The 26,472-nt window shown below is 40.9% G+C and overlaps 2 protein-coding genes across 9 annotated transcripts in view; one reads left to right on the forward strand and one right to left on the reverse strand.

Annotated features, from left to right (window-relative positions):
- Window positions 1-26,472, reverse strand: part of LOC110830497 (uncharacterized) — a 32,175-nt gene that overhangs the window by 5,373 nt on the left and 330 nt on the right. The window contains exons 2-6 of one of the 8 annotated variants that reach the window (XR_002543256.2): window positions 26,227-26,349; window positions 25,334-25,498; window positions 18,232-18,545; window positions 17,437-17,538; window positions 15,602-15,666 (exon numbers count right to left, since the gene is read on the reverse strand). Coding sequence is in view for 2 of the 8 variants with exons in the window: in XM_022065516.2 (XP_021921208.1) it covers window positions 15,613-15,666; window positions 17,437-17,538; window positions 25,334-25,498; window positions 26,227-26,349 (444 nt within the window). In the remaining 6 variants the exon portion in view is untranslated. Of the gene's footprint in view, window positions 1-15,024; window positions 15,670-17,436; window positions 17,708-18,231; window positions 18,546-25,333; window positions 25,499-26,226; window positions 26,350-26,472 lie in introns of those variants that run through there. The other 7 variants (XR_002543255.2, XR_002543253.2, XR_015535050.1 and 4 more) reach the window with 7 other exon arrangements.
- LOC147875046 (uncharacterized) lies at window positions 3,404-11,917 on the forward strand. Its single transcript, XM_087356988.1, has 4 exons — window positions 3,404-8,570; window positions 8,858-9,709; window positions 10,122-10,266; window positions 10,785-11,917. The coding sequence occupies exons 1-4, from the start codon at window positions 6,635-6,637 to the stop codon at window positions 10,867-10,869; spliced, it is 3,018 nt and encodes a 1,005-aa protein (XP_087213114.1). The 5' UTR covers window positions 3,404-6,634; the 3' UTR covers window positions 10,870-11,917.

Below are 26,472 nucleotides of genomic sequence, written 5' to 3' on the forward strand. Positions count from 1 at the left end.
TTTGTGCAATTACCGATTTTTTTTCAGTTTAATATCCCACGCAAACATGAATTGATTTTATCTACTTTAAATCTGAGAACACTTTATTCGAGACGACGACATCTCGATGCTTTATTTCTTATTAATGTATTCAAGGGAAAAATAAATTGCCATTCCGTTATGGACGCTGTTGGTTTACGTGTGCCGGCGAAGCAAGGAAGAGAATTGTCTGCTTTTAGTGTGAGTAGTGCGCTAAGACATAGTCCTTCAGCCTGGTACGTCATCGCTGCAAATGACGTATGTAAATCTTTGGACGTATTTAGCATAAACATTGTCTCCCTCGAGGGCACATACTCAATTAGGAAAATGATCTAGCTTGGGTATAACATTGTACATGTATGTGTTTAGATAATCTGGCTGTGTAATATTTTTTATTTCATTATTATTGTATGTATTATCAGTGTTTGCCTGTTATTGGCTACTTGCTGTTGGCAGACACTTAAATAAATGAATTGAATTGAAGTGAGAAACATTTTTGTTATAACGCAGCGTTGGAATGCTGGATTAAGTGCGATAAGAATGGGTAAGTTGGATCTCAACTAAATAATCATTGATTAGTTTTTTGTAGTAAATTACAGACACTTGATTCCACTTCCGTTTAAACACATCTTGTGAAGTGAAATTAATTATCTGAAAACATAAGCCACATTTCTTTTCGTTGTTGCGTTTTTCACATTAAATTTGTACATTTTGAGAGTTACTTTGTTTTGCTGCCTTTAAATGAGCGTAAGAATCAAAGTTTTAGCCGAATTCTGGAAGTCGATACTACGCGGTTAAATTCAAGTAGGAGCCACAGACAGGACAATCTCGTATGTTCTTGGTTTGCCTCAGCATTTCCAATATCGCGGCCTTGCCCAGTCTCACCTCTAAAGCGTTCTGCAGTGCCACTGACGCTCGATAAGAAAGACTTACTTGAATGAAAGACGCGTTCGACTTGCGCCCTTCTTGCTAAGCCATGAAGGAAGTCTAATATATTACCCGGGCGGTGGGGGGTAGGGCATCTGATTTTTCACATGCGAAATTATGTTTTTAAACGCCAGATGAGTCGCTGATTATAACTGATTTTGAACGGGATTACCCTCCCCCCAAATTTACGAAACACGTAAAAATCAAGGTGAGATGTCAGGTTCTCGCGGCGGCGATTTTGACGATGACTGTCTTCTGTTTTCGTGCGCCGTCTTGTCTGGCAGACGTTTACCGACGTTTCGAAAGGTTTTACTTAGAGTCAAAATAAATTAAACTTTCTGCCACTCCATTTGTGTAGCTGTAAAAAGTGGTTTCTTACCTTCAGGGAATTACACGAATTATAAGCGTTTTAAAAACATCTTTCCTGTAAAATATTTTTGAAATCTGTACACGACATTACATAACGAGAGGTTTTTTAATGGGCCACGCGTTACATTCAACGTAAATAAATGAAAGAGGTTCCGAATTTGTGACTTTGATCTGAGACGCAAAGAAAGCTTACAAAATTTTGGTAGTGAATATCGGGACAAGCGAATATTTGGACGACGTAATAGGAAATTGGAGGATAATTGGAAGATGGAAGTTCTTTTATTTTCGGAGGGGGTGGTTGATGAAAATGTCTCAGGATATCAGATGGAAGATTCTGGCATTGGCCACGTGCGTTTAGCCTTCGGATTCTGGTGCCAGAGAATTTATCATTTCTGTATTTGTTAATTTGTTTACCGATATTTATTTAACGTTTTAGTTGAGTACAGTGGAGCGTTTTGAGAGAGTGGAATGTAAAGTAAAAATCCCCCCCCCCCCCCCCAAACGTTCGTATGTTGTCTAGTCTGGGAAAATCTGTGTGATTTGCCCACTCAAGTAGCTCGAGTACGGGACAGATCACTCCGAGACTGAATCGAAAGGCGTTCTTGAAGAATTAATTGTTGATTGCTGGTTCAGAGGGTCGGTCGTATTGCAGCCACCCCCCACCCCCCTCGCGGCAACAATGTATGGTGTACGTTGTTTGAATGGCAATAAAAATATAGTACGGTGCAAGAACCTTTTTCTTATCACAGTTTTAACCAGAAACAGTTTGCGTTATAGTTTTTAAATAAATGTGTTTCTGGAAGCCGATCCCGTTTGGTTGTACACGGCCAATTGTAACCACGGCTTGCGGCAACTCTTAAAAAAATATTGTTGGTAATGCGATGAAATCACGACTAGTTACTTGTTTAAAGATCGCGATTTTTCTGCTTATGTAAGAAAGGCAATTTTTTCATTGGAGCTTAGAATTTTCTGGAATACCGTTGTATAAATGCATTGAGCCTGTTCGCCTTTTAACGGCTGTGACATTTTAATTGTCTGAAACTCACTTGTTCATTTGTGGGAATCAGAGGATGATGTTTTCTTGACGATTTTTTAAACTTACTGAATCCCAGCCCATCTTATATCGGCATCCCGAGAAAAAAAACCCACGAGGAAGACGTCAGAGGGTTAGCCTCATGGATTTAGTCAACGTCTTTACACATTTTTTATGATCCTCTTTTCTCTCGTGTACTCCTTGGTCTTCCGGCTGGCCTCTTCCCACATTCCTTGCCTTGCATAGACGAAGAATGAATGTGTTCGGGTGGGCCCATCCGCCCCGCATTGAGAATATTTGAACCAATTAACCGACTTTCGTGAGTCTTACGTGCGTCTGTCTGCGCCTCGGAAGGTGTGCCGCGGGTCCCAACATAGAATGGACAGAGTATAACCTCGTTATTGTTGAATTGCCTCGCGTTCTCTTATTTATTCGGCTCATTTCGGCTGACGAGGTGGCAGTTTGTCGGTCGTTTCTGTGAGAAGGTGAGGAGAATTGTAAACCAGAACGTCGCGTCGATCAGCAGTCGAAAGGCCGGATGAGCTTCTGCAGGGAACGAACCTCGGCCTTGTGCCACGCCCCCCAATTAACATGCGTGCCAACTATAGGGAGTAAGAGTTTACTTGAATTTAGTAACGACAATGGCCCCACTTAATGATGCCTGCACCTTGTCGTGGTGGTGGGGCTCGAGTACCTCAGTGACCCCAAGAGCTATGCTGGCAGTAGCATAGCTACTGGTAGGGCCTCCCTAGCCAGATTGGTCGAGGGGGAGAGGTCAGACTAAGACAGGTACCCTGGGGGTTGGTCGCAAGGCTAACAACCTTGCACCGTAAAAAGAAAGATGTTTCGAAACCTAAACCTCGGACAGACGGACCTAACAGAAGGACCTAATGGAAGAGGAGAACTGAGGAGGCCATGGACCGAATACGGACCAGAGAGCCTTAGAAGAAGAGTAATGACAATGGGGTGAAATTAGTGAACTTTGCCACATCCTCTTCAAATAATGATGCAGTCAATGAGGTTATACCATTCTACGATGTAGACTATATAAATATGTTTCTTTTAAAATTCATATATTTCTTCTTTTTCACTATTATATATAAATTACATAAATTTATAATGTATTTAGAGGCCTATAGTATACTTAATTTACAGCTAAAATACTTTCATAAATGTTTTATATACTTCATATTAATTTGTATTAAAGTGGACAATATTGTTGGATATGAATTCCTTATCTTTTGCTTTTGTGTATTTTATGGCGGAGTAAACTTCAAATATTTTCAGTTAATATTAGATATCTCTTTGAATTACAATTATTGTGATGGCAAAATTTAATACATTATAGTTACGTCATTTTTAATGTCCATGCACCTATAATTTTTCGTATTTCCACCAAACTCGAAACCTTTTATTTTCTATAATTAATTTATTAACCAGTTATAACTGAGTGACGGATGTTACCTTAATAAGGCAAATTATGCATAAAATGACAACTATTTCTCAGAAAATCACACGAAAATCTTTCAAACGCTTGAAGTAAGGTATTGTTGTTACGTCACTGCAATTGTGTTTATGAAAATTGCAGTTTGCGAGTGATTTTGGTACACTTCACCTCTTCTTCGGTTCATGTAGGAGTCAACCATTTCTACATTTAAATAATGGTAAAGACTTTTCTTTTGCCTGTACACGACTTAAGTTCACTAATTTTTCCATTTTTGTTGGCATTTTTCTCGTGCAAGTGTTTTGTAGCGACGTCAACTTCAATAAGACATTCACCTTTTATAGCTTAAAGTCGCCTAAATAATATTTGAACATTCAGTGCTAACTCAAAGGAGACAACTCAGCCATTACAAGAGTTTGATTCCGTTGAAATAAATAATCGCTGTTTACACTGCGGAACTTCAATTTATTATTTTTAAATCAGAATATACATGTTAGGTACCACTGGGCCTGTTCCATTTACGTGTTACCGAGTCGCGATACATGACGTAATGTTAAAAATTAACCTGATTTGTGAGTGTTATGTACGATGGTTGACAATTTAATTCGTGGAATAGTGCGCTATCTTTGTTTACAGCTTGATCATCGGGCAACAATTGATAGCAGCCTTTCTCAGCAGTTAGTGAGTAGCCTTACCCAATGCCAGTCCACTAGCCTGGCGCACGCGACGGTGTGGTCAGTGTGCAAAAAGTCGTTTTAATTTCAATTGTCATGGATGTCTGCAGGAAGAGCAATGTTATCATTCGTTGCTGCATTAGGCGTGGTTTAAGTGTTTCAGAAATACGTAAGGAAATGAGGGAAGTTTTGTTGATGAGTGTGTGAAGAAAACTTCTATATTCAAGTTGCATAAACCAGTCAATGGACGAGAATCTGTTGCAGATGACGCAAGACCAGGTCAGCCAACATTTTCCACAACACCTCAGCAAATTTCACGAGCACAGGAAATCTTGGATGAAGACAGACGAATTGCACTCAAACAGCGAGAATTAACACTTCTTACCGAAGTGCATACAAGATTGTCACAGAGTATCTGTGAATGTCACGGATCTTCGGGAAGGAACATGGTTTCTTGAAACATTGGAGCAGAGGTCTCGCCACACCTTTGTATTCACCGGACCTAGCACCTTGTGATTTATTTCTTGTTTCCGCGGTTCAAAAAATTCTTAAGGGGAAGCGTTTTGAGTTGGATGGAGAACTCCAAAAAACACATCGCAAACAACTGGTTCCAGGAAGCTTACACAATGGGAAAAGTGCATACACTTCAAAGGAGAGCATTTTGAAAAGGAAAAAATGTCTGATGAAGATTAAATTGTTTTTCATTCCACGAATTACAACCCTCGTAGTTAGCTATCAGTGTTTGAACTTCTTTACCAAGAGTGCCGTGGATAAAACACGTTAAACAGACCTGTATCTAACATAGGATGCATCTTTTAAATGAGGTGACTTATGCATAAATTATGCAGTGACAGTGCGTGTTAATTTGATTTGCGTATTGCAATAACGTGTGTCCTTAATGTCAGCACGGAATAATTAGTCTGTAGTACCACGATGATCCTGTAAGTGTAAGTGAAATATTTATTACTGTGTTGTGATTTTAGATCTTGCATTTCAAAGTGGCAAGCCAGATAATCATTATTTTATTACAGTCTATAAACTAATTGTTTATATGTACTGTGACAGCCCACTCTGAGTTCGATTCTCGAGCAGGCGGACCGGAGATGGACTTAGACTGGACTTTTGGTGATTACTCCAGTTATACGCAAGGAAAGGGGCCTAAGTTAGTTTTGTTTCGGTAGCGCCTTCCTTAATCGGAATTTATATTCAAATTGTATGTAATTTTCCTGAGTTAACGGTTAGTGTCGCTAGTTCAGGCCACATCTTGGGAGACTTGTTTGTTCCACCAGGCGACTGCCTGGCGCCAGCTACGTGACTGTGTGAATAGGTGATTTTATGATCGGTGGCTCGACTTGGTGGGATGAGTAAGCTCTTCCAGATGTGTTTTAGCCGTTAGAAGACTTAGGGAAATTCACGTCGCTATCCACCAATAGGTTTAAAATAAGCTATCGGCGGCAACTTTGTAAGGTTAAGGTGATGAACCACTCAGCCAATGAAAACATTCTTCAGATTAAAAAGTCTTGGGGGAGTCTTGCTGAACGCGGTGTGCGTCCAGCAAGGAGATTCCAAAAGGACACTTACGCTTTAGTCTCGGCGGCGAGTAGTCCTGCACTCGGCGAGGGAAATTACGAAATTAATAAACGTGCCTGATGAAACTGAACGATATCCCCTCTTATTCCACTGCCTCGCAAGTTGATCCCGAAACCCCTCTTCACCAACCCGTATATTCCTTGAAGGCAAGAGTCCATGCCCTGAGCTACCAAAAACGAAACCCAACACAAAACCCCTTGTAACCAGCCGGGCATCCTGATGTACAGAAAGAAATAGAAAGGACGGTTACAAAGAAGTGGCGCGACAACGTGTGGCACGAACATGCAACTGTGAAGAGGTCATACAAGAAAAGGTGGAGAGAAGGAAGTGCTACTGGGAGCGACTTCAAGGGCAGCAACGCAACTCGGGACCGTGAGCGCTGGACCATCGTGACACGAAATCCCAATCCCACCAGGTGAAGGAAAGCAGGATTGCCGGCTACCGATGACTGCGGCCGACGCGTGAGGAAACGGCGATTGAGAGGAGGTAACGCGGGGCACTGCCGCCACGACACCAGGGAACCACTACATCGCTACTCCAAGGTTGGCAAAGAACGCCGATACTAGGTCAGTAAGCAAAATGACGGGGAGGACCCTCCGCAGTAAGAGAGTAGTATCAGAAGGGGAAAGTGAGGTTCTGGACTGGCCAAGTAGAGAACCAAGTACCGGCAATGAACTGTTAGACAGCCCTGCGGACAAAGAACCAGGCGTAGTCGAGGAGATGGTAGGCGAAAACATGGCCGGAGGCGAGATTTTAGCAGGGGGAAGGCAGGAAGAAATAGAACAGACAGTTAGTTCAAATAAAGAGGGTGGCAATGTAAATTCCTCGGGGGTGCAACCAGATCTACTTGCTATTATATGGAGATCGTTGCAGGAAGATAGAGAAAGGAATGAGGAAAATAGGAAACTAGATGCAGAGAGATGGGAAAAATTTTCAGAGAAATTAACTCATCAATTTAAGTCTGAAGTTGATAAATTAAACGAATCTATGGTGCAAAGGGTAGAACAAGAAACTGGTAAATTGTCACAGGAAATATCCACTTTGCGGGCGGAAACCCAACAAGAAATTGAATTAGTAAATAGTAAGTTTGATACAGTAAGAGAATGTGTGAATGAGAAACTGAAAGTGCACATGGAGGAAAATAGGTTGGAGCGAGGTAAATTGTGTAAAGAAATAGAAGACAAAACTAAAGAAATGAGCTTAAAGTTAGAGGAACATAAGACTGAATTGGAGAAAAGCTTGAGTGCAGTTAGAAAGGAATTGTTAAGTGGTAAACAGGGAGTAACGGAGAGAACCATAAATACTTTGAAAGAAAAGGTAAAGGTAGCTGAACGAGACAGTTCCGCTAAGCTAGAAGAACTTGCTGCACGTGTAGATAAATTGCAAGGACTGTTAACTATAGGGTGCAGGCAGGTAGAATCGTCCGTTGGCAGTGACGAGCAGATATTTAGGATGAATGTAGCGAATGGCAGAGAACAGGCATCGTGTTCATCCCGAGTTGGAGATTTAGGTGAGAATCATGTGCATAATAGGCAGGGAAGTACGAATGGATGTAGAGTGAATGTTGGACATTTACCCGTATTGTGTAATGTGCCCAGCAGTGGTGCAAATTTGTCCCATACACATGAATTCACCAATAGGAATTTCGATCAATGTCACGGGACCGCGTTGGGTGACCTAGATCTACCAAGGTTCTCAGATTGCCATAAGCAAAATGTCGTGCATTTTTTAGCAGAGTTAGACGGCTATTTTGATCTAAAGAGCGTGCCTGAGTCGTTAAAGCTACCTTTGGCAATGAAGGCGGTTACCGACTGTTACACCAAACAATGGTGTACCGCCATTTATAAGGACCTAGCTGATTACGAGCACTTTAAGCGTGCCTTAACCGATTTATTGTGGAGTCCACAAATCCAGTCACGGACCAGGTGCGCGGTGTATCAAGACCGATACGATAAAAATAGGGCCGAGACCATGTCCGCGCATTTTTTGAGGTACAGTGTCATGGCCGCGCATCTTTCTCCGCGTCTGTCCGAGCTTGATTTGATTGACGCTATCTCGGGACACTTCCCACCGTATGTCCAGAGGGCGATATTATCCGCGAATGTTCGCACCATTCAGGAGGCCCTCAGCTTCTTAAATAAGCTGGAAGCGATGGAAGCCGGGGACGGAAATCGAGGTCCGAACCAGGGAAAACAAAGCAGCGGGTACAGATCCAACGACGGCGGAAACGCAAATCAATATCTGAACCGATATGATAAAAATCGACAAGGGGGACACCACATTAGGAATTTTGGGTACAGGGCAAACCAGAATTTCAATCAAGCAGGTCGGAATGGTAGATACAGCCCAAGATATAGGGAGTCCGCCGGAAGGAGAGGATACAGCGATGTTGAGCCACGCGAGGCTTCACAGGGGGAGCCCTCGCGCGCCAGCTTGAGCCCACAAGCCAGCTCATACAACCCAGGTGTGCTTTCCGTGAGCCCCGTCAATCGGAACAACTGTTCGTTGGCGGAAAACTAAATCGGAGTGGCGTTAGGGACCGTTCGTCATTCTACGTGAGGCAAGGCAGCCCAGGTCCAGTCAGTAACCCAGGTCAGTCAGAGGGAGATGGAGCCGTAGTGCCTGAAGACAATGGCTTTTCGGGTACTTACGTTGATGGACTAAGTAGCGGATTGGGTAACCTTACTGTGTATGTCATAAACGAGACCAATCTGAAAGGATGCCCAAGAGTGGTTTTGAGAGCTGAAAATAGAGAGATAACCGCGATATTAGATAGTGGAGCTGAGATTTCTGTTATTTCAGAAGAGATTTATGACAGTTTGATAGCGGGAGGCGCACAGTTACTTAATTTGCCTGTTGTACAAGGAGTATTGATCTCTGCGTGGGGGGCAAAGACAAAAGGAATTAAGAAGCAAGCTTTAATACCATTTGATATTGGTGGAACTCACTATGAACAAGTTTTTATGGTTGCTCCGAACCTGATGGCCGAGGTCATATTAGGCGCGAACTTTTTATCCGATTATGGAGTGACGATGGATTTTAAAGAAATTATCTTTACTACCAGGCACCAAGGACAGGTTAGCAGTCATTGCTTCTCATTCGACGGAATGGCTAAGGAAGAAGGCAGGAGCGCACCGGCGACGAACTCCGGACGTACAGTAAAAGATTACACAAATTCTAAAACAATAGACCAGGACAGATCCATGACCTACACTAGCGTTCGTAGTGCTGGTGTCAGCAAACCTGAACTTTCAGACTTACAGGCAGGCCCGCAAGACCATATTAAAATGGATGAATTAGGACGTGGTACGAGAATTCCCACAGTTCACTACGACGAAAGCGACGAAGTATTGAGAGATGAGGATGGTAGGGCGTTGTTCCCGGAAGATTTTTGTTTATTTAATGATTCTGTAGGTCCAGAGAATGGGCATTTAGTAGCCAGAAGTAGCTATTGGTCGTGTGAAGAGGAGAGGGCGCACTGTAACATTCAGGAACCAGACCCATGTTTAATTAGTGAGCCGGAAAGTGCCGGAACTTTCTCCACCGACGGCCTAGCCTTGAAGGTCGCGGAAGCTAGCAGCTTGGACGACGAACAGAAGCGTGGTCTGTTGAAATTGCTTGTCGCCTACAAAGAACACTTTTCTACGAAGCCTGGTAGGTGTAACTTGTTCACATATAAATTTGAGGTATCGTGTACCGAGCCTTTCGCTGCTTCGTCACGCCCCATTCCATTTTCAGTACGCCCAGTTGTACGGAAACAAATTCAAGATATGTTAAATGATGGAATTATCGAAGTGTCAAGCTCCAGCTATATTAACCCATTGACGATCGTAATGAGGGAAGGGAAGTCTCCGCGGATCTGTGTAGACGCGAGACGGGTGAATACCTATACGTTGCCAGATCGCGCGAGAGTCCCTCCGATCCAGGAATTATTACAGCAGTTCCACGGATCTAAATTCATTACTAGCATCGATTTGTCATCGGCATTCTTGCAGATACCACTGGAAGAAGGATCAAGGAAATATACGGCTTTCTTATTTGAGTCACAGGTATATCAATTTACTAGGACCCCGTATGGTTTCAAAAATTCACTCTCAGCTTTTGTGCGAGCTTTACAAAGGACGCTGGGTGCGGACGCCTGTGGATATGCCCTTGCTTACGTCGACGACTCATGCTCTGTTGGAGGATAATTTACTTAACAAGACTGGATTGTAAACATACTGGATGTGAAGACGGGCTAGATGTAAACTCGCGGACGGCATTGTCGTAAAAGAAAGGCATTAAGCGGTAGCTTTAATGAATAAGGCAAGGAGAGCAGGATTTGGGCTAAGTACGAGTGTAATATGGTAAGGTAAAAATCTTTTTTTTTTAGTAGTTGTAAATTTGCTACCGAAAATATCTCCTAACCGCCAGTGTCGGACTTCTGATTCGTGGATTCATGTTTCATGCCACTGGGTATAGGGAAAGTCCGTAAGTTGTGAGAGTAGTGTGATATGTGAGTGAATGGTAGTCGGACTTACACCTTTAGTTGATGTCATTGTTGGGCCAACGTAAAAAGTGAAGGGCTTAGTAGCGCCAGGGTAGGCTATTCAGAATCAGCTGTTAAGAGAATGAACAAACAGGTGGTGGGAATAAACCCAAACGTACGTCACACCTACTTATTGTGAAAAGTGGAACAAGTGAGGTGCGTAATGTTGTATTCTAAGTAACATAAACCTGCGTGAGCAAGTGATGCAGAAGGTAGAGTAGCGATACGCTCAGATAAGCGTAGTGCAGGTCCCAATCAGGATCCATTACGTAGAAGACACCTGTGAAAGTATATTGTAAGGTGTGCATTTAGTAATGGCATAATTGTTAAGTTAGTTAGTGTAGCATGGATATAAATTAAGTGATTGATGAGTGATTTGTGCGTGGATGTTTATTGTTTTGAGGGTGAATGAGTGAGTTGATTTGACTGTCATTATGTTCTATATGTATTTGAGTAGAATAAGTTAGACAATGTAAAGTTTTCTTGTTGTTCTGTAACGCCCGAGTGCAGGCTACTGTTGGAAGGAACAGAAACCGAGCCCAGGTAGATCAGGTGGGAGACTCGGTCAGCTCTATGACGCTGCGGGTTACCCGATTTTGGGAGAGAGAATTATCTTTTTAACAGTTAGTCTGTATTTGTGTAATTTGAAACTATTGAGTGGGGCTATCACTGGAGAAGCCGATGTGCTGTCGGTCACGGGTTACGGACCTCCATTCATCTCAGGGGGAGGTTGTGACAGCCCACTCTGAGTTCGATTCTCGAGCAGGCGGACCGGAGATGGACTTAGACTGGACTTTTGGTGATTACTCCAGTTATACGCAAGGAAAGGGGCCTAAGTTAGTTTTGTTTCGGTAGCGCCTTCCTTAATCGGAATTTATATTCAAATTGTATGTAATTTTCCTGAGTTAACGGTTAGTGTCGCTAGTTCAGGCCACATCTTGGGAGACTTGTTTGTTCCACCAGGCGACTGCCTGGCGCCAGCTACGTGACTGTGTGAATAGGTGATTTTATGATCGGTGGCTCGACTTGGTGGGATGAGTAAGCTCTTCCAGATGTGTTTTAGCCGTTAGAAGACTTAGGGAAATTCACGTCGCTATCCACCAATAGGTTTAAAATAAGCTATCGGCGGCAACTTTGTAAGGTTAAGGTGATGAACCACTCAGCCAATGAAAACATTCTTCAGATTAAAAAGTCTTGGGGGAGTCTTGCTGAACGCGGTGTGCGTCCAGCAAGGAGATTCCAAAAGGACACTTACGCTTTAGTCTCGGCGGCGAGTAGTCCTGCACTCGGCGAGGGAAATTACGAAATTAATAAACGTGCCTGATGAAACTGAATGATATCCCCTCTTATTCCACTGCCTCGCAAGTTGATCCCGAAACCCCTCTTCACCAACCCGTATATTCCTTGAAGGCAAGAGTCCATGCCCTGAGCTACCAAAAACGAAACCCAACACAAAACCCCTTGTAACCAGCCGGGCGTCCTGATGTACAGAAAGAAATAGAAAGGACGGTTACAGTACACATCGTTTCACTCTGATAAGTATTACAAGTTATAGATGCAATGAGAAGTTAGCAGAACACTGATCTAGGCTTTCATATTTGTATGATAAAATAGATTGTAAAAGTTGCTTGTATCATGATAACCTCAAATCCTACATAGAATGAAAGATGGCTGGTAATAAGACAAATGTGAAGGGATGTGTTGTTAAACTGTGGACAAAATTAAGCATGTCGTACGTAAGCAAAAAGTGACTACAATTTTGAGCCTTCAGAGGCCGAATATTCAGTCGTGTAGCGTAAGTAGCAGCGATCATCTGTTATTTTTGTTAACACAGGCCTGTATAGTGTGCATTTTGTATTAAGGGTGGTGCCTGGATTTTAATTGTTTTTTAGTTGATAGTAACATTTATTAGCTAGCAGTAGTTAGATCATTGGGTGAATTAATAAAAGTGCCCAGATATTTAAATATGTTTACTTTTCCAAACTTGTAATTATTTACTTTAAATTATTTCATATTGGTTCGTCTGTGTGATATTTCCATTTATGTCCTACTTTCATTAATACCAAGGCCCATTTCATTGGCTGCATTTTCTAGCTTCAACTAGTCATATTTATGAAGAGAAGCTTAGTTATTTTTTTCTAAAAGCTAAGAAATGCTGTGGAGTCATAAATAAAGGAAACTTTCGATTGTTCGTCCTTGAAAGACTCCACATTCATGTAAAGAACTCTAAGGCGTCCGGCATTTCCTTTTCAAGCGAGAAGGAAGCATGCGGGCATTTGACTGCGTATTTGCCCTTACAACACCCACATGGAGAGAAAAGTTAGCGAATCAAAATGACTCTGGTCTGAATGTCGGCAGGAACTCATCTAGAAATCTGGATTTTCCTCGGTTCTTCCTGGTTAATTGCCCGATGTAAGCTGAGAAAGCGTTTTTTATGAACTCGATAATTTAAGAACTTGTTTTTATCACAGCCAAATATCATTCCAAGTGATGCATAAATCATCAATCAAGATACACAAATGCAGATCTTGATCACAGGGATTAAAATATTTACACTTTCACATTACAGAGGATCGCTTGGTTGCTGACAGTCCTGCTGCTCAGATGTATGGCAACGGTCATAACTATGGTAGGGCAAGCAGTTGTCGCTTACGATACGGACAGCATTGTATATCGATGGCCTCTCATGCTAATAATCATCTTCTCATTGGGTGTGCTGGTACGTGACACGTAGGCTTAGTTTTCTGTGTTCATGAGAAGTTACATAGTCTTATTACGTAGAAGTGTAAATTATTTAAAAGAAAGCTTGGAGGAATTGAGAAGAGGAGCGAAGAAAGTGGTGCCAGAAAGAAACCAAAATAAATCAATGATAATGACAAGGAATAAAGATAAATGGCAGAGAGTGCAGGATTTTCCTTTCAAGTACCTAGGATTGGTATTAAGTGAAGGAAATTAGCGCTAGGAAAGAAATGCTGTTGTAATAACGCAAATATGAGCACGAGAAATCGGAGGAATGCAAACTCGCATGAAAATAGAAGAGCTCCACCAGCTCCATCCCGTAATAACAGCGGCGTTGAAGATGCACAAACTTCAACCGATAACAGAAATGGAAACCTTACATTTTGGGTAAGTGAATCTCATGTTGTACATTTCCTGTTTTTTATGCAAGTTGGTGTATTTGAGGTCTACATCGGAGAGATGAGCAGATCTATCAAAGACAGATGCACGGAGCATAAATGGTATATACGTATATACGCTTATACCAGCCACAGAAGTCTGTGGTGGCAGAACACAGGTTCGAGGCAGGGCATAACAACGCCACTTGGAGACCTGCACAAGTCTTGGACTTTTAAACTACTCAATCCTTATTTTTGACTGCCGCCGAATTTTGCTTACAAATCATCTCGTTCAAGCTCCAGAGGTTCTTCTTGTGCTTCTCTGAAGGAAGTTGTGATACAAATGTTTATGGCCCCTTAAAAGTCTATCAACCTTGGATTAAGTGTTAAGAACATTAACCACTTCAATCAGAAACAGAAAGTTGAGATAGATAACGCAGATATGAGCAACAATAATCAAGTGAATAATGCGAACGCGGATGCAAATGGGAATAGAATCGCTCAACCCCATACTAACAGAGATGTTCAAGACGTACAACCTACAACCAGTAATAACGGGAATGAAAACCGCACATCGTGGTGGTTGAGATAGATAACGCAGATATGGCAGAGAGTGCAGGATTTTACAAGTAGGGAAATTTCCTTTCAAATACCTTGGATCGGTATTAAGTGAAGGAAATTAGAGCTAGGAAATAAATGCTGTTATGCTCTGGGATCAAAAACAAAGTCAACATTTAAAATATACCGTACAGTGATTATGAGTGAGACGTGAGTGAGTGAGTGAGAACGGATACAGTAACCAGGACACCAAGCAGACCCTAACTCCGAGACAGAGGCCCCAGGCACAGGGCATAGCGATTATACCGTTAAAACAAGCAATTTCCCACAGAATCAGCAGAATCTTGGCAAAACAATGAAGAAAAGTAGTCAAATGCCGAGACCTATCAAGGACAAATTAGGCCTAAGAGTTGCGGGTGTATACCGCATACCATGTGAGTGCGGGAAACAATATAACTGTTTAATAAGCAAAATGGCGATTCCACAGCAGCGTGCACAAACAGTAGTGTGGTATATGGAATCAAAATCAATAATTTCAGTGGAAAGAAATTACCGACAAGTGTACGGAGGAGATGCACCTGATGGGAAAATAATTACAGTATGGTTCGAGAATTTTCTGGCGACTGGAAGTGTTCTAAAACAATCTGGGGGAGCTCCTTGAAGTGTTCCTGAAGAGAAAGTGGAAGAAATTCAAGCGGGGTTTGAGAGAAGCCAGAACAAATCAATTCGCCAAGCATCAAGATAATTCAATGTGCCGCGATCAACAGTGCATCGAGTGCTGCATAAGCGGCTTCGTTTATATCCTTACAAACTGCAAATTGTTCAAGAATTGAAATCAGACGACAAGCCACACTGACAGGAATTTGCTACTGAAATGCTGGATCGTATCGACACCAACACTCACTTTCTTGGAAACATCTTGTTTTCAGACAGGGCCACATTTCATCTGTTTGGGATTGTCAATCAGCATAACGTACGGATCTGGGGAACGCAAAATCCGCATGTGTACAGAGAACATGTCCGAGACAGCCCAAAATTGAACGTTTGGTGCGGCCTAATGAAGGACAGGATTACCGGTCCGATTTTCTTCGGTGAAGCTACAGTATCTGTCCCCGTATACCTTGACATGTTGGAACAGTTCCTGTATCCCCAGGTAGCCAATCTGCAGCCTTACGTAATCTTCCAACAAGATGGAGCTCCGCCATAATGGAATCTAGATGTTCGTAGGTCCCTCAATAACACCTTCCAAGATCGCTGAATTGGTCGTGGCAGTCCAATTTGGTGGCAGCCACGTACACCGTATCTCGCTCTGCTGGATTTCTTCCTCTGGGTTTATGTGAAGGATCGTGTGTTCATTATTCCAGTGAATGATCTCCCAGATTTACAAGCCCGCATCCATGACACGACTGCTACTGTAACAATGGGAATGATGCAGAGAATGTGACAATAAATTGAATACCGACTAGATATTGTTCGTGCTACCAATGGTGCACACGTAGAGGTTAATTAGTGTGTGTCATATAAATTTTTTGAATTGTTCTTGCATTTTCTGTGGTTTCATTTTCCTACCATTCATACTTTCTGCTCTGCAATCTGATAAAATGTGGGAAGTTTTAACGGGACACTGTGTATAAAAAAGGATCAAAGAAGAAGTAAGAGAACTATCGTTTAATAGCGTTAATATCGCACGCCAGCAAAGTCATGCTCCAGATTCTACATAATCATTTAAAAGCCTTTTTATGCCATAAAATAACTAAAGAAAAAACTGGATTTGTTAAAGGCAAAGGCATAAGGGGACAACCTTTAAATGAAAGGCAAATAGTCGAGAAGGCCACGGAATTTAATACTCTGCTTTATTTGTGCTTTTTTGACTAAGAAAAGGCCTTCGATTCCGTGAAGTGGAGTCATCTCTGGCGAATACTTGCTTACATGGGTCTCCCTCCTCGCCTGCCAAAACTGATAAGATCACAATACAATTCAAATGCAGCCATAGTTAAAACACAGGTTAAGATCTCAAAAACATTCTGAGTCAAAGCCTGCGTTCATCAGGGATGTATCCTATCCCCGTTGCTGTTCAACATATACAGTGAATATGTTATGACGACTGCCCTGGATGGATGGGATAATGGCATTTCTAATTGGTGGTCGCAAAATAAACAATCTGCAATCATGATTGTAGACCATCAAAATAATAATAGACCTGAAATAGGCCACATCGCAGGTTGTGAAGTGGTCTCGAAATCCTTATATTTGAGCTAACTTATCTCTAATGAAGGTGGCTCCACTGATGAAATTAAAAGGCGGATCATAATGGCCAAAACATCCACATTAAAACTGGCAAAGATCTGGAGAGACAAAGGCATCGTGATTAACACCAAAAAACGCTTGGTCACCTCTTTGAACTTTTCAATAATTATGGAACTGAGTGGTGGACAGTGCATAAGAAAGACTGCAATCGCATAGACGCCTTTGAAATGTGGTGTTGGAGAAGATTACTATCGATACCCTGGACTGCCCGTCAAACTAACATCTTGATATTGAATGAGCTCAGAATAGCGCATCGCTGGTCTTCCAAGATCTATGACCGAATCCTGCGCTATTTTGGGCACATTATGCTTACAGAAAGTGGCCTAGAAAAACTGGTCATGGAAGACATAGTCCAGAGTGAAAGTCACGAGGAACATGCCCGGCAAGATGGATAGATCAAGTGAACGTGCTCACTGGAAATTCGCTTCGAGACGCCATTACTAAAGCACTGGACAGGGAAGAATGGCGGCAGGAGATTCGCCGGGTCCTGCAATTTGAGGTCACGACACCTCAGTCATGAAGCAGTACAACGAACAAGACAATTATATTAAATTGTTTCAATTCTGCTATGGACATGATAGACACTGGGGGGGATGGAGAGGTCAAACTCCACTTTGACATACACCAATGAAACCTCACATCTCTTATTACAAGGTTAGAGTACATACGTCTGTAACTGTAATACTATTATCCCACGTAGACTATGGACATATAAAACCAGCAAATATAATGTTCAGTTACCACTTCAATTACCAGAATAAATGCTCTAATTATGAGGAAATATGCTAATTAAAATTCTCAGTATCATTCAGCAAATGTTGGTGTAATGTAAAATCTTACTCACATCAACACAGCTAACTAATGACAATTACCTGCAACTCAGTATTACCAATTCTTCTTTGACTACCAGCAATGTCACGTGTTCTAAACCTCTTGTCACTGCTGAATGCCTGAGACGAACCCATTATAATTATCTGCAATATACACAAGGTTTAAGACACATTCTTCTGTTTCACATGATAGCATAAACAAAGAGAATGGAGAATGCCTTGTAGGACCAGCACCACTCCTTCTTGAATCTTCAGATCTATGGTAAAATGGGTTTCTATCTTGAGCAGTAACTACAGCATACAGCATGATTTTCTGTGGATGGAAACAAATATTTGGATTTAGGAACACAATTTTGAACACGGTAATGAAACAGCATGAACAAGTGCAGGTAATCATTTTGATTATGCCAAATGTTGATCTGCGTAGTTATGTTATGAGAAGTTGAACACAATGATATGACAATTTCATCTGAAGTACTGAGTCCATAATCTCATTCATCTGCCTGTGAATTCAGGGCTACTCACAATTGAACAGAAATGGAAAGGATGGACTACAGCCAAAGTAGTCACAAAAAATTAGTTCAGGTGGTAACCACAAAAAATTGTTTTTCACAAAGCTTCTCACCAATTTTACAACTCACCATATATTACTTAATAAGCTTCATAAAGACATGAATTATATCGTATTAAGACTTGTTTCTTGATTAAATGAAGTGCAACTAATTTTTCCATCAAGCCGCATACAACTAAAAATTTCAAAATAATTCAGTATCTAATGCACTACTTCTATTCTACTGAAGAAGCCAAGTTTGAATATTTAAATTATAACTTACATACCTAGATTATTATAATCTTCTCAGTCCATTCAACAACAACGAGATTATCGATCCTAAAACAAGTGAGTAACGATTATTCTCGTCGCCCTTGGTGGACTAGTGATTATCGTGCTCGCCACTGGACCCAAGGTTCACGGGTTCAATCCTGCGGGTGATAAAATTCCGTAGCCATCTTTCTCACCGAAGTCTCCTCATTGATTAACTGCTACATGACTTTGGCAGTCAAATCAGGTTCAAGTAGGAATTGTGCAGTCAGTCAGTCAGTGGGCTGGTCACTCACTACTCATGAATGCACCACTCAAGACCCAAAAACCTCTGAAAAAGGAAACAGCGAAAACCCACAACCATGTTGTAAAGCTGAGAAACAACAACACCACCACCACCACCACCACCACCAATTATCCTCAAGAACATGGACTAGAATCACCTGGGGCACGAGTAACACTTCCCCCGAGTTCCCAAAGTGGGTCACGCAGTTGTCACAATTTGTATCGATTGTGCCTACTCGTGCCGGTAAGGCTGCTCTGAATGTCGAACAAAACCGCTTTGTTGACCTTGTAACAGAGCTACAACCCGTCAAAGTCCAAGGTAATAAAACTTCTTCGTGTTGAACGGCAATAGGGGTTATTACAGCATTACCTTCAGAATCTCGCTGAGAGTAAAACATTTATGAACTGTATTTTGTAAGAAAACAAAATGTGGAAACATCCTTACTGCGACTGAAGCCAGACTCCACAGTAGGCACCACCATAGCATTGTCTGCGTATCTTGCTTCCAGAACTTAGTTTCAATTCCTTCTGCATAGCCCGTCCACTTAAGCCTGCATTAGGTTCAACACACGAACTGCGTAACTTATTACGCTAGACGGACAGACATTCGGTGGCATTAATAAAGGTACTTTTCAGTTAGTCCCCAACTATTTAATGAAGCAAAACACATGGAATATTTCAGAACTGCCCTGTTTTTATAATAGCATCTCTGTGCATAAGTAACACGGCAGGGAGACGAATGAGGGAGAATTGTTACTTCAGTTTATCCTGCCTTTGGCAGAATGTAAATTATTTACCAACCAAGTGAAATACCTGTACGTTAGTAGAATAAACACCATTTTCCATGGAGTTTCTTGGTTAGTTAATTAATTACACTGTGTTCCCTCTAGCTGTTCGTCTTGCAACCATTACAAGTTACAAACAAGCTACTCGCAGCCAATAATGTTGGGTGAAATGTACAGTCTTAACAGCAAGGCACTGAGTTCATAGTTGCGGCACTGAAATAGTATTAGTTTCATTCGGCCACGACAGCTTCCTTCCGCATCCTTTCAGATTTATCACTCATTAATCTTATCGTTAGACGCTATATAGCCTACTCTGAGATACTGACAGCGCCGTTATATAAACTACAAATTGTTCTTCACCTTATATGTGACGACACCGACCGGCACAGCTAGACTGAACTCTGTTTACTTCGTTATTTTATGTTCTGTGATGAGATGGGACAAAAATGCAGTCTGCATTTCTAGTAACTGATGAGTACAGACGTATCTTGCTCTATGCATGCAGAATACATTGTGCCTTGTAATCAATTGAATTATCTTCTGACAGGAATGCAGTTAATGACAATATTTAACATCAGGGAAATATACTATTGGTAGAAGCCGGTAGCTGCTGCAAAAATACTGGGTCATGTCCCTCAACTTGATACAGAAGAAATGGTGAAATATACGTACTGTGGAACTTGGTGATTTGAACTTCTCCTGGTATTGTCAACGGAGGATTAAAAACCCTTTACACTTTTATAATCCGGATGTGAAAGAAGAAACTGGCACAGAATATTGGTGGAAAGTGATTAGTTGGAAGACCTAGAAAAAGCTGCCAAGATATTAACCCCTTGCATTGGCCTTTAAATTAGCTGCATGATAGTACGTAGTGCACAGGGGTGTACATTTAATTTTACAACATGGTGGACTCTGCATTAGAAGGTGAACATAGTTAAAATGAAAGTTATTTGGGACAAGCAATTAGATGTGAAATGGATTGAATTTCCTTCAGACATTTTCATGGCGATAATCATCTCTAAGGTTACAGTTTACGACCGAAAGGTTCTTGTGAAGCTAATGTCTCCCCGCGGAAGAAGTCTGAAAGAGAAGTTGTATATATAAACACTAATTTTAGCTGAGTGCATGCTGAGTCTTTTTTTTGCACTTGGCTGTATATGTACCTCCCATTTTAGAAGTTTGGTAAATGAATACACAATTTTGGAGGGCAAACCTCTTTCAAAAATTATTTTGTAGGTTGAAATGAGTTTGGGGGATGGTTTTAAAGTGAAGGTGACTATTTTTTTTTGGACGTAGCACCACGTAGTCCGGTAGAAACTTACCGACGTTTCACATATCCTTGCTGTTTCCGTCATCAGGGTCAGGATGAATTTATACATCTCCCTGATGATGGAGGCAGGAACCACATCCGAAACTTGGATATACTGTCAGACTACACGGCGCTACATCCCAAAAGGCAGCTGTCTTCATATTCGCCGCCGTGAAATTCACCAGGTTGGTAGACGAATATTAAAATGCATCCTCGAGAAATCGGTTGCAAGACAATGATTTATGGTGTCTCCCTGTTCTTGTTATTTACCAACTTTGCTAAACCTTTAGGTTTTATTACCAGAGCGTTTTATTGATGCTGTTGTAAGGGTAATGTAGCAGGATTTATGTAAAGGGTGAGAAGAAAGCAGTTGGCCTCTCAATCGAGCGATGTCGTAAACATCTTCCATTCAGTGTTAATTTTGATGGAACCTCGCACTACGCTGATATGACCCGTAGACGGACGGACTGTGGCAGCCTCACGCGTTGATTCTTAATTTCTGAATATAAAAGAATGGTGGGTGTGTTCTTATATTGACTGGCAGGGAATTCTGATGTTTCAGAATGACGTTCATATATCCCGGAAACGATGTACTACATGAGAATGCTCTGACCTTTTAGTGTTGGCCTTTGTAAGCACTGGAAGATTTCAACGGCACTACTGTTCTTCACGTGCAGGACTTGTCTTTAAAAAGCTCGCCTGTGACGTGGTATCAGCGCCTCATATCAAGGGTAGATTTATGAAGAATTGCAATCAGTATTTCATACATTTGGCAATATCACATGAAAGTTCTGCTAGGGCATTTCAAAGCATAAATTCAGAGGGAGGATATCTTCAAACCCACAATAGGCAGTGAGAGCCTCCATGCACTCAGAAATGATAACGGTGTTGGAGCAGTAAACGTCGCTGTGTCAAAAGATTTAATTGTAAAAAGTACAAAATTTCCACACCGTGATATTCATAAAAACACTTGGAATTCTCCTGATGGTAGCACACACAGTCAAGTAAATCGTGTTTTAGTGGATAACAGAAGACAGACAAATGTAATTGATGTGAGATCATTCAGAGGAGTAGAATGTGACACTGACCATTATCTGGTACTTGCAAAAGTGAGGGGGCAGCTTTCAGTAAGTAGACAAACTACGCAAAATTTCGACACTGAAAGATTTGATTTGAAAAAATTAAGTGAGGGAGAGGCGAAGGAACAATATCAAGTTTAAATTTCGAATAGGTTTCAAATTTTAGAGACAAATGAAGATAATGAAAGTGTGGACATCAACAGCGAGTGGGAAAATGTCAGTAATTGCATCAAAATTTCAGCCAAAGAAAAACTAGGATACTACAGGAGAAAGAAAAAAAAACATGGTTTGATGAAGAATGTTCCAAGCTAATAGATCGAAGGAAGCAAACAAAATTTCAATGGTTGCAGGACCCAAACAAAACAAATGTGTATAATCTATGCAACGTGAGACGAGAAGTTAGTAGAAGTTTTATGAATAAGAAATGGGAATGGCTGAAGGTCAGAATTGTTGAACTTGAGACAAATAAGGAAAAAAATATCAGAGACCTGTACAGAGGCATTAACAACTTTAAGAATGGATATCAACCCCAGACCAATTTGGTAAAGGATGATAATGTCAATTTGCTTGCAAGATCCAATAAAAATTGTGAATAGGTAGAAAAATTTCTTTAGCGAGCTCTTCAATGTTCAGGAGACTGGTGATATTAGACAGATTAAAATACATACAGCTGAACTGATGGTGCCAGAACATAGCTTAGATGAAGTTGAACAAGCCATTCGAAGTTGAAAAGGTATAAATCTCCAGGTGTAAACCAGATTCCTGCAGAATTAACTAAAGCAGGTGGCAAGGGTTGCATATGAGGATCCACAAGCTTATACTGTTAATTTGGGATAAGAAAGAGATGCCACAACAATGGAAGGAATACATAATTATTCCTATTCATAAGAAGGGGGACAAGACTGAGTGTGGTAATTACCGAGGAATTTCTCTGCTATCAACTATACACAAAATTCTACCAAACATTCTTTTGGCAAGATTAACCCCATATGCGAATGAAATTATTGGGGATCATCAGAGTGGGTTCATACGAAACAGATCAGCAATTGATCAGATCTTTTGCATTCCTCAGATACTAGAGAAAAAATGGGAGTTCAGTGGGACTGTACATCAGCTATTTATAGGTATCAAAAAAGCCTATGACTCTGTGGAGAGAAGGGCTATATAATGTTCTTATTGAATTTGGTATAGCAAAGAAGCTAGTGAGTCTAATAAAAATGTGCTTAAATGAAACCTGTAGCAAAATTTGAGTAGGTAAATATGTATCTGAGTCATTCTTCATCAAGAACGGTCTTTAACTTTGCGCTAGAATATGCCATCAGGAAAGTCCAAGATAGGCAGGAGGGTTTGCAATTGAATGGGACACATCAGCTATTGGCATATGCTGATGATGTTAATTTATTGGGGGACAATATAAATACAATAAAGAGAAACACAGAAGTTTTACTAGAGGCCAGTAAACAGGTGGGGCTAGAGGTAAATTAAGAAAAAACTAAGTACATCTTAGTATCTCGTCAGCAGACAGGCGGGCAGAATTATCTTAAGGCCGCCATTCACGATCGCTCCAGATGGATGACATCCGAATGGATGACGTCCAAACTCATGTCGTCCAAAGAGGTACTACATTCACGGTCGCGTCACGCCAGTCGCGGTTTGTTGTCCCTCTGTGAAGTGCGTGGTGTTTGCGATGGACGAAGAATTGATACTAGCTACGGCAGTATGCCTGTATATTAAAAGAAAAAAACCAAAACGAAAGTGGTCAAAGCAATGGCTCTTAAATAGAAGCAATTTAAGTCCTTATGCTCCTTTCTGAAGCAACTTCTAAGGGAATTTTCTTTGTTGGCGGTAGGATCTTTGGTTTTAAATAAAACCACCAATTCTTCCATTGCTAAGCTTCTTTTAGCTTTATCATGATAGTCTTCATTACTTATCTGCCACAAACATGGCAACTCTCTATATTTCTCAATCACCTCAATAACAAACTTACGACTCGACATTGTACAAGTTTGGACTTCACTGGACGAAGGCTCGTGGCAGACTGGCATGAGAATGGACCACGTTTCTGCCACTCACGAACCGATTTGGAGTGGCTCGATCGCCGATTCCCCCATTCACGATACGATGGCGCGATGGAGTGATGGGATGGATTATGGTTCGACAGAATATCCAAACGAGCCCGCCACGCCAATGGACTTCAGTTTCCGCATTCACGGTACAATTTTGGAGCGACACCGCGCCATTTGGACGAATGGAGCGATCGTGAATGGCGGCCTTTAGGGTGGCTAATAAATCCTTTGTAAATGTGACAAAGTTCAAATACTTGGGAACGACAATAAGAAATTAAAATGATGCTCATGAGGAAGTCAGGAGGAGACTAAATTCCGGAAAAGCGTGCTACTTCTCAGTTCAAAATATTTTGTTTCCTGTCTGATTTCTAAGAACCTGGAAATTAAAGTATACAAAACAATAATTTTGCCTGTTGTTTTGTATGGGTGCGAAACATGGTCTCTCACTCTGAGGGAGGAACACAGATTGCAGGTGTCTGAGAATAGGGTGTTCAGGAGGATATTTCTGCCTAGGAGAGATGATGATGGGGTCTGGAGAAAACTCCATAATGGCGAATTTAAAAATTTTACCCCCCCCCCCCAATATTGTCAGGGCAATTAAGTCAAGAAGAATGAGATGGGCGGGGCATGAAGCGCGCATGGATGGGACAAGAGGTGTGCAACAGGTATTGGTTGGGAAGCCTGACGGGAAGAGACTGCTGGGGAGACCTAGACATAGATGGGAGGATAATGTCAGGAGGGATCTATGGGATATAGGAGTTGAAGGAGACTGGATTTTGTTGGCCCAGGACAGGGTCCGGTGGAGGGCTTCGGTTAATTTGGTGATGAACCTTCGGGTTCGGTAAGCCATCTAGTTGGTTACAAGACAAAAAATTCTTGGATAAGTATTAGTATTATGACATCATAAGATTATAATAAACAAATTGCTGATATCCATTAGTCCTTTAATAATTTCAATAATTATGAAAATGAATGCATTAACATACAACACGTTTGGAAAATCGACGGTCACAGATAACAAACAGTTCAAGTCACGAGTCAATTACAATTTTTTTACAATTTTTTAACAAATAAACTACACTACGAAAAAATTGTAAAAAATTGTAATTGGGTTTTAAATTTATTAATATAATTTTACACCTGATGATGGTTTAATAAAACCGAAACATGTTGTAAATGTTCCAATTGTAAATCGATTATTCGATATGGAACAGAATGATATTTTAATTATTTTAATTATCTTATTTTAAATACATTGTGATTTGACGGAAAAACCAAATAATTAATTTTAATTTAAAAAGTACAAGGATAAAAAACGCACATTTAAAATGTGATATAACAAACATATAAAAGGTGTAAATTCTAACAAACTTCAAACATGCCTGTGACGTCTTAGGAGACAAACAGCTCTGGCCCTATACCTACGGCAAATGCGCAGGACATTAAAATCCAATCTTAATAATTATACATAAATATAAAAGGAAAGGGAAGGCGCAGAGAGAGAGAGATATATATATGCACTGCAGGAACAGACTAGGAATGTAAGCAATGTGACTTCTCATGAACACCGAAACCTATGCCTACGTGTCACATACCAGCAATATCAAGGCCATAGTCATGAAGCATAATCCTCCAATGAAAAAATGGTGCCTCCTACTGGCCTTACTCAGGTAAAAGAACTGAGCGGTGGTAGCCATCAGCAAGGATGTGTCTAACGCCCTCATCAACATCGTACGCATCCACTTAATATCTATAGGCACCTGTAACGTGAAAGTGTAAATATCTCAATCCCTTTGATCAAGATCTGCAACACCCAAGCTTCGTTGGAGTTCACAGGCATGGACAACGCAACAACAACTTGCCACAGACCAGTTACGGCCACCGGAATATCGGATCAATAGCTAAGTGCAGAGTTCAACTCCTGTGAAACCAACATCTAGTGTAGTGTTGCTTGATATGCTTTTGTAAAATAACTCCACTTCATGACTTGTTTTCTAAACCATATTTAGACCAATTTTAAACCATTTACATTAAATTAATTAATTTCCCTGTTGCCACTGATAATGACCTCTTGAGGTTGAAACGTGTATGGCATTAGTGTCTTTTTTATAGTATTAATAGTTTGTTTGCATATTTCATATTCTAATACACTACACAGGATGCAAAGTTTTAAGATTTTTACTTTGTATTTATTGGCTTCAAACAAGGATTATTTCCTTAAAGCATTAGAGGCTTGAACTGAGAAGACACCTGGTTCAAAGATTGACTAAGTTATCATCTATCCTGAATGAAGTGTTTTATAAGCAGTGATACATCCGTTCAAGAGAAGTACTTTCTAAATGCCATGTACGTCTTCTTATAAAAATAAGGAAAATACCATAATATCAATGAGAAACAATCAATCTCTTCAATGAAAGTACTTAAATACATGACAAGTACAACAAGAGAGCTTGAACGCGTGAAAAACAATTTTACAAATTATACATACCACCCTCTGCTTTCTTGAAGATCCACCATCTATCTGAATTTCAAATCCAAATGGACCAGGATATTCATCGGTTCTTGGCTTAGCACATGTAGCAGATTGCATTAATTGCACTGGTGCCGCCATCTAAAAAAAAAAACTTGTTAGCTGACACAACTGGAAGACAATCGGACATAATTACTGTCACCAGCAATCCATATCATTCAGGGAGCTCCTTGATGGGAGTATGACCAAATACAGTACAGAAAT

This window comes from Zootermopsis nevadensis, unplaced genomic scaffold, assembly GCF_977971745.1.
Source record: "Zootermopsis nevadensis isolate Lab colony 2312 unplaced genomic scaffold, Znev_1.0 Znev_ptg000002l, whole genome shotgun sequence".
NCBI lineage: Eukaryota > Metazoa > Arthropoda > Insecta > Blattodea > Termopsidae > Zootermopsis > Zootermopsis nevadensis.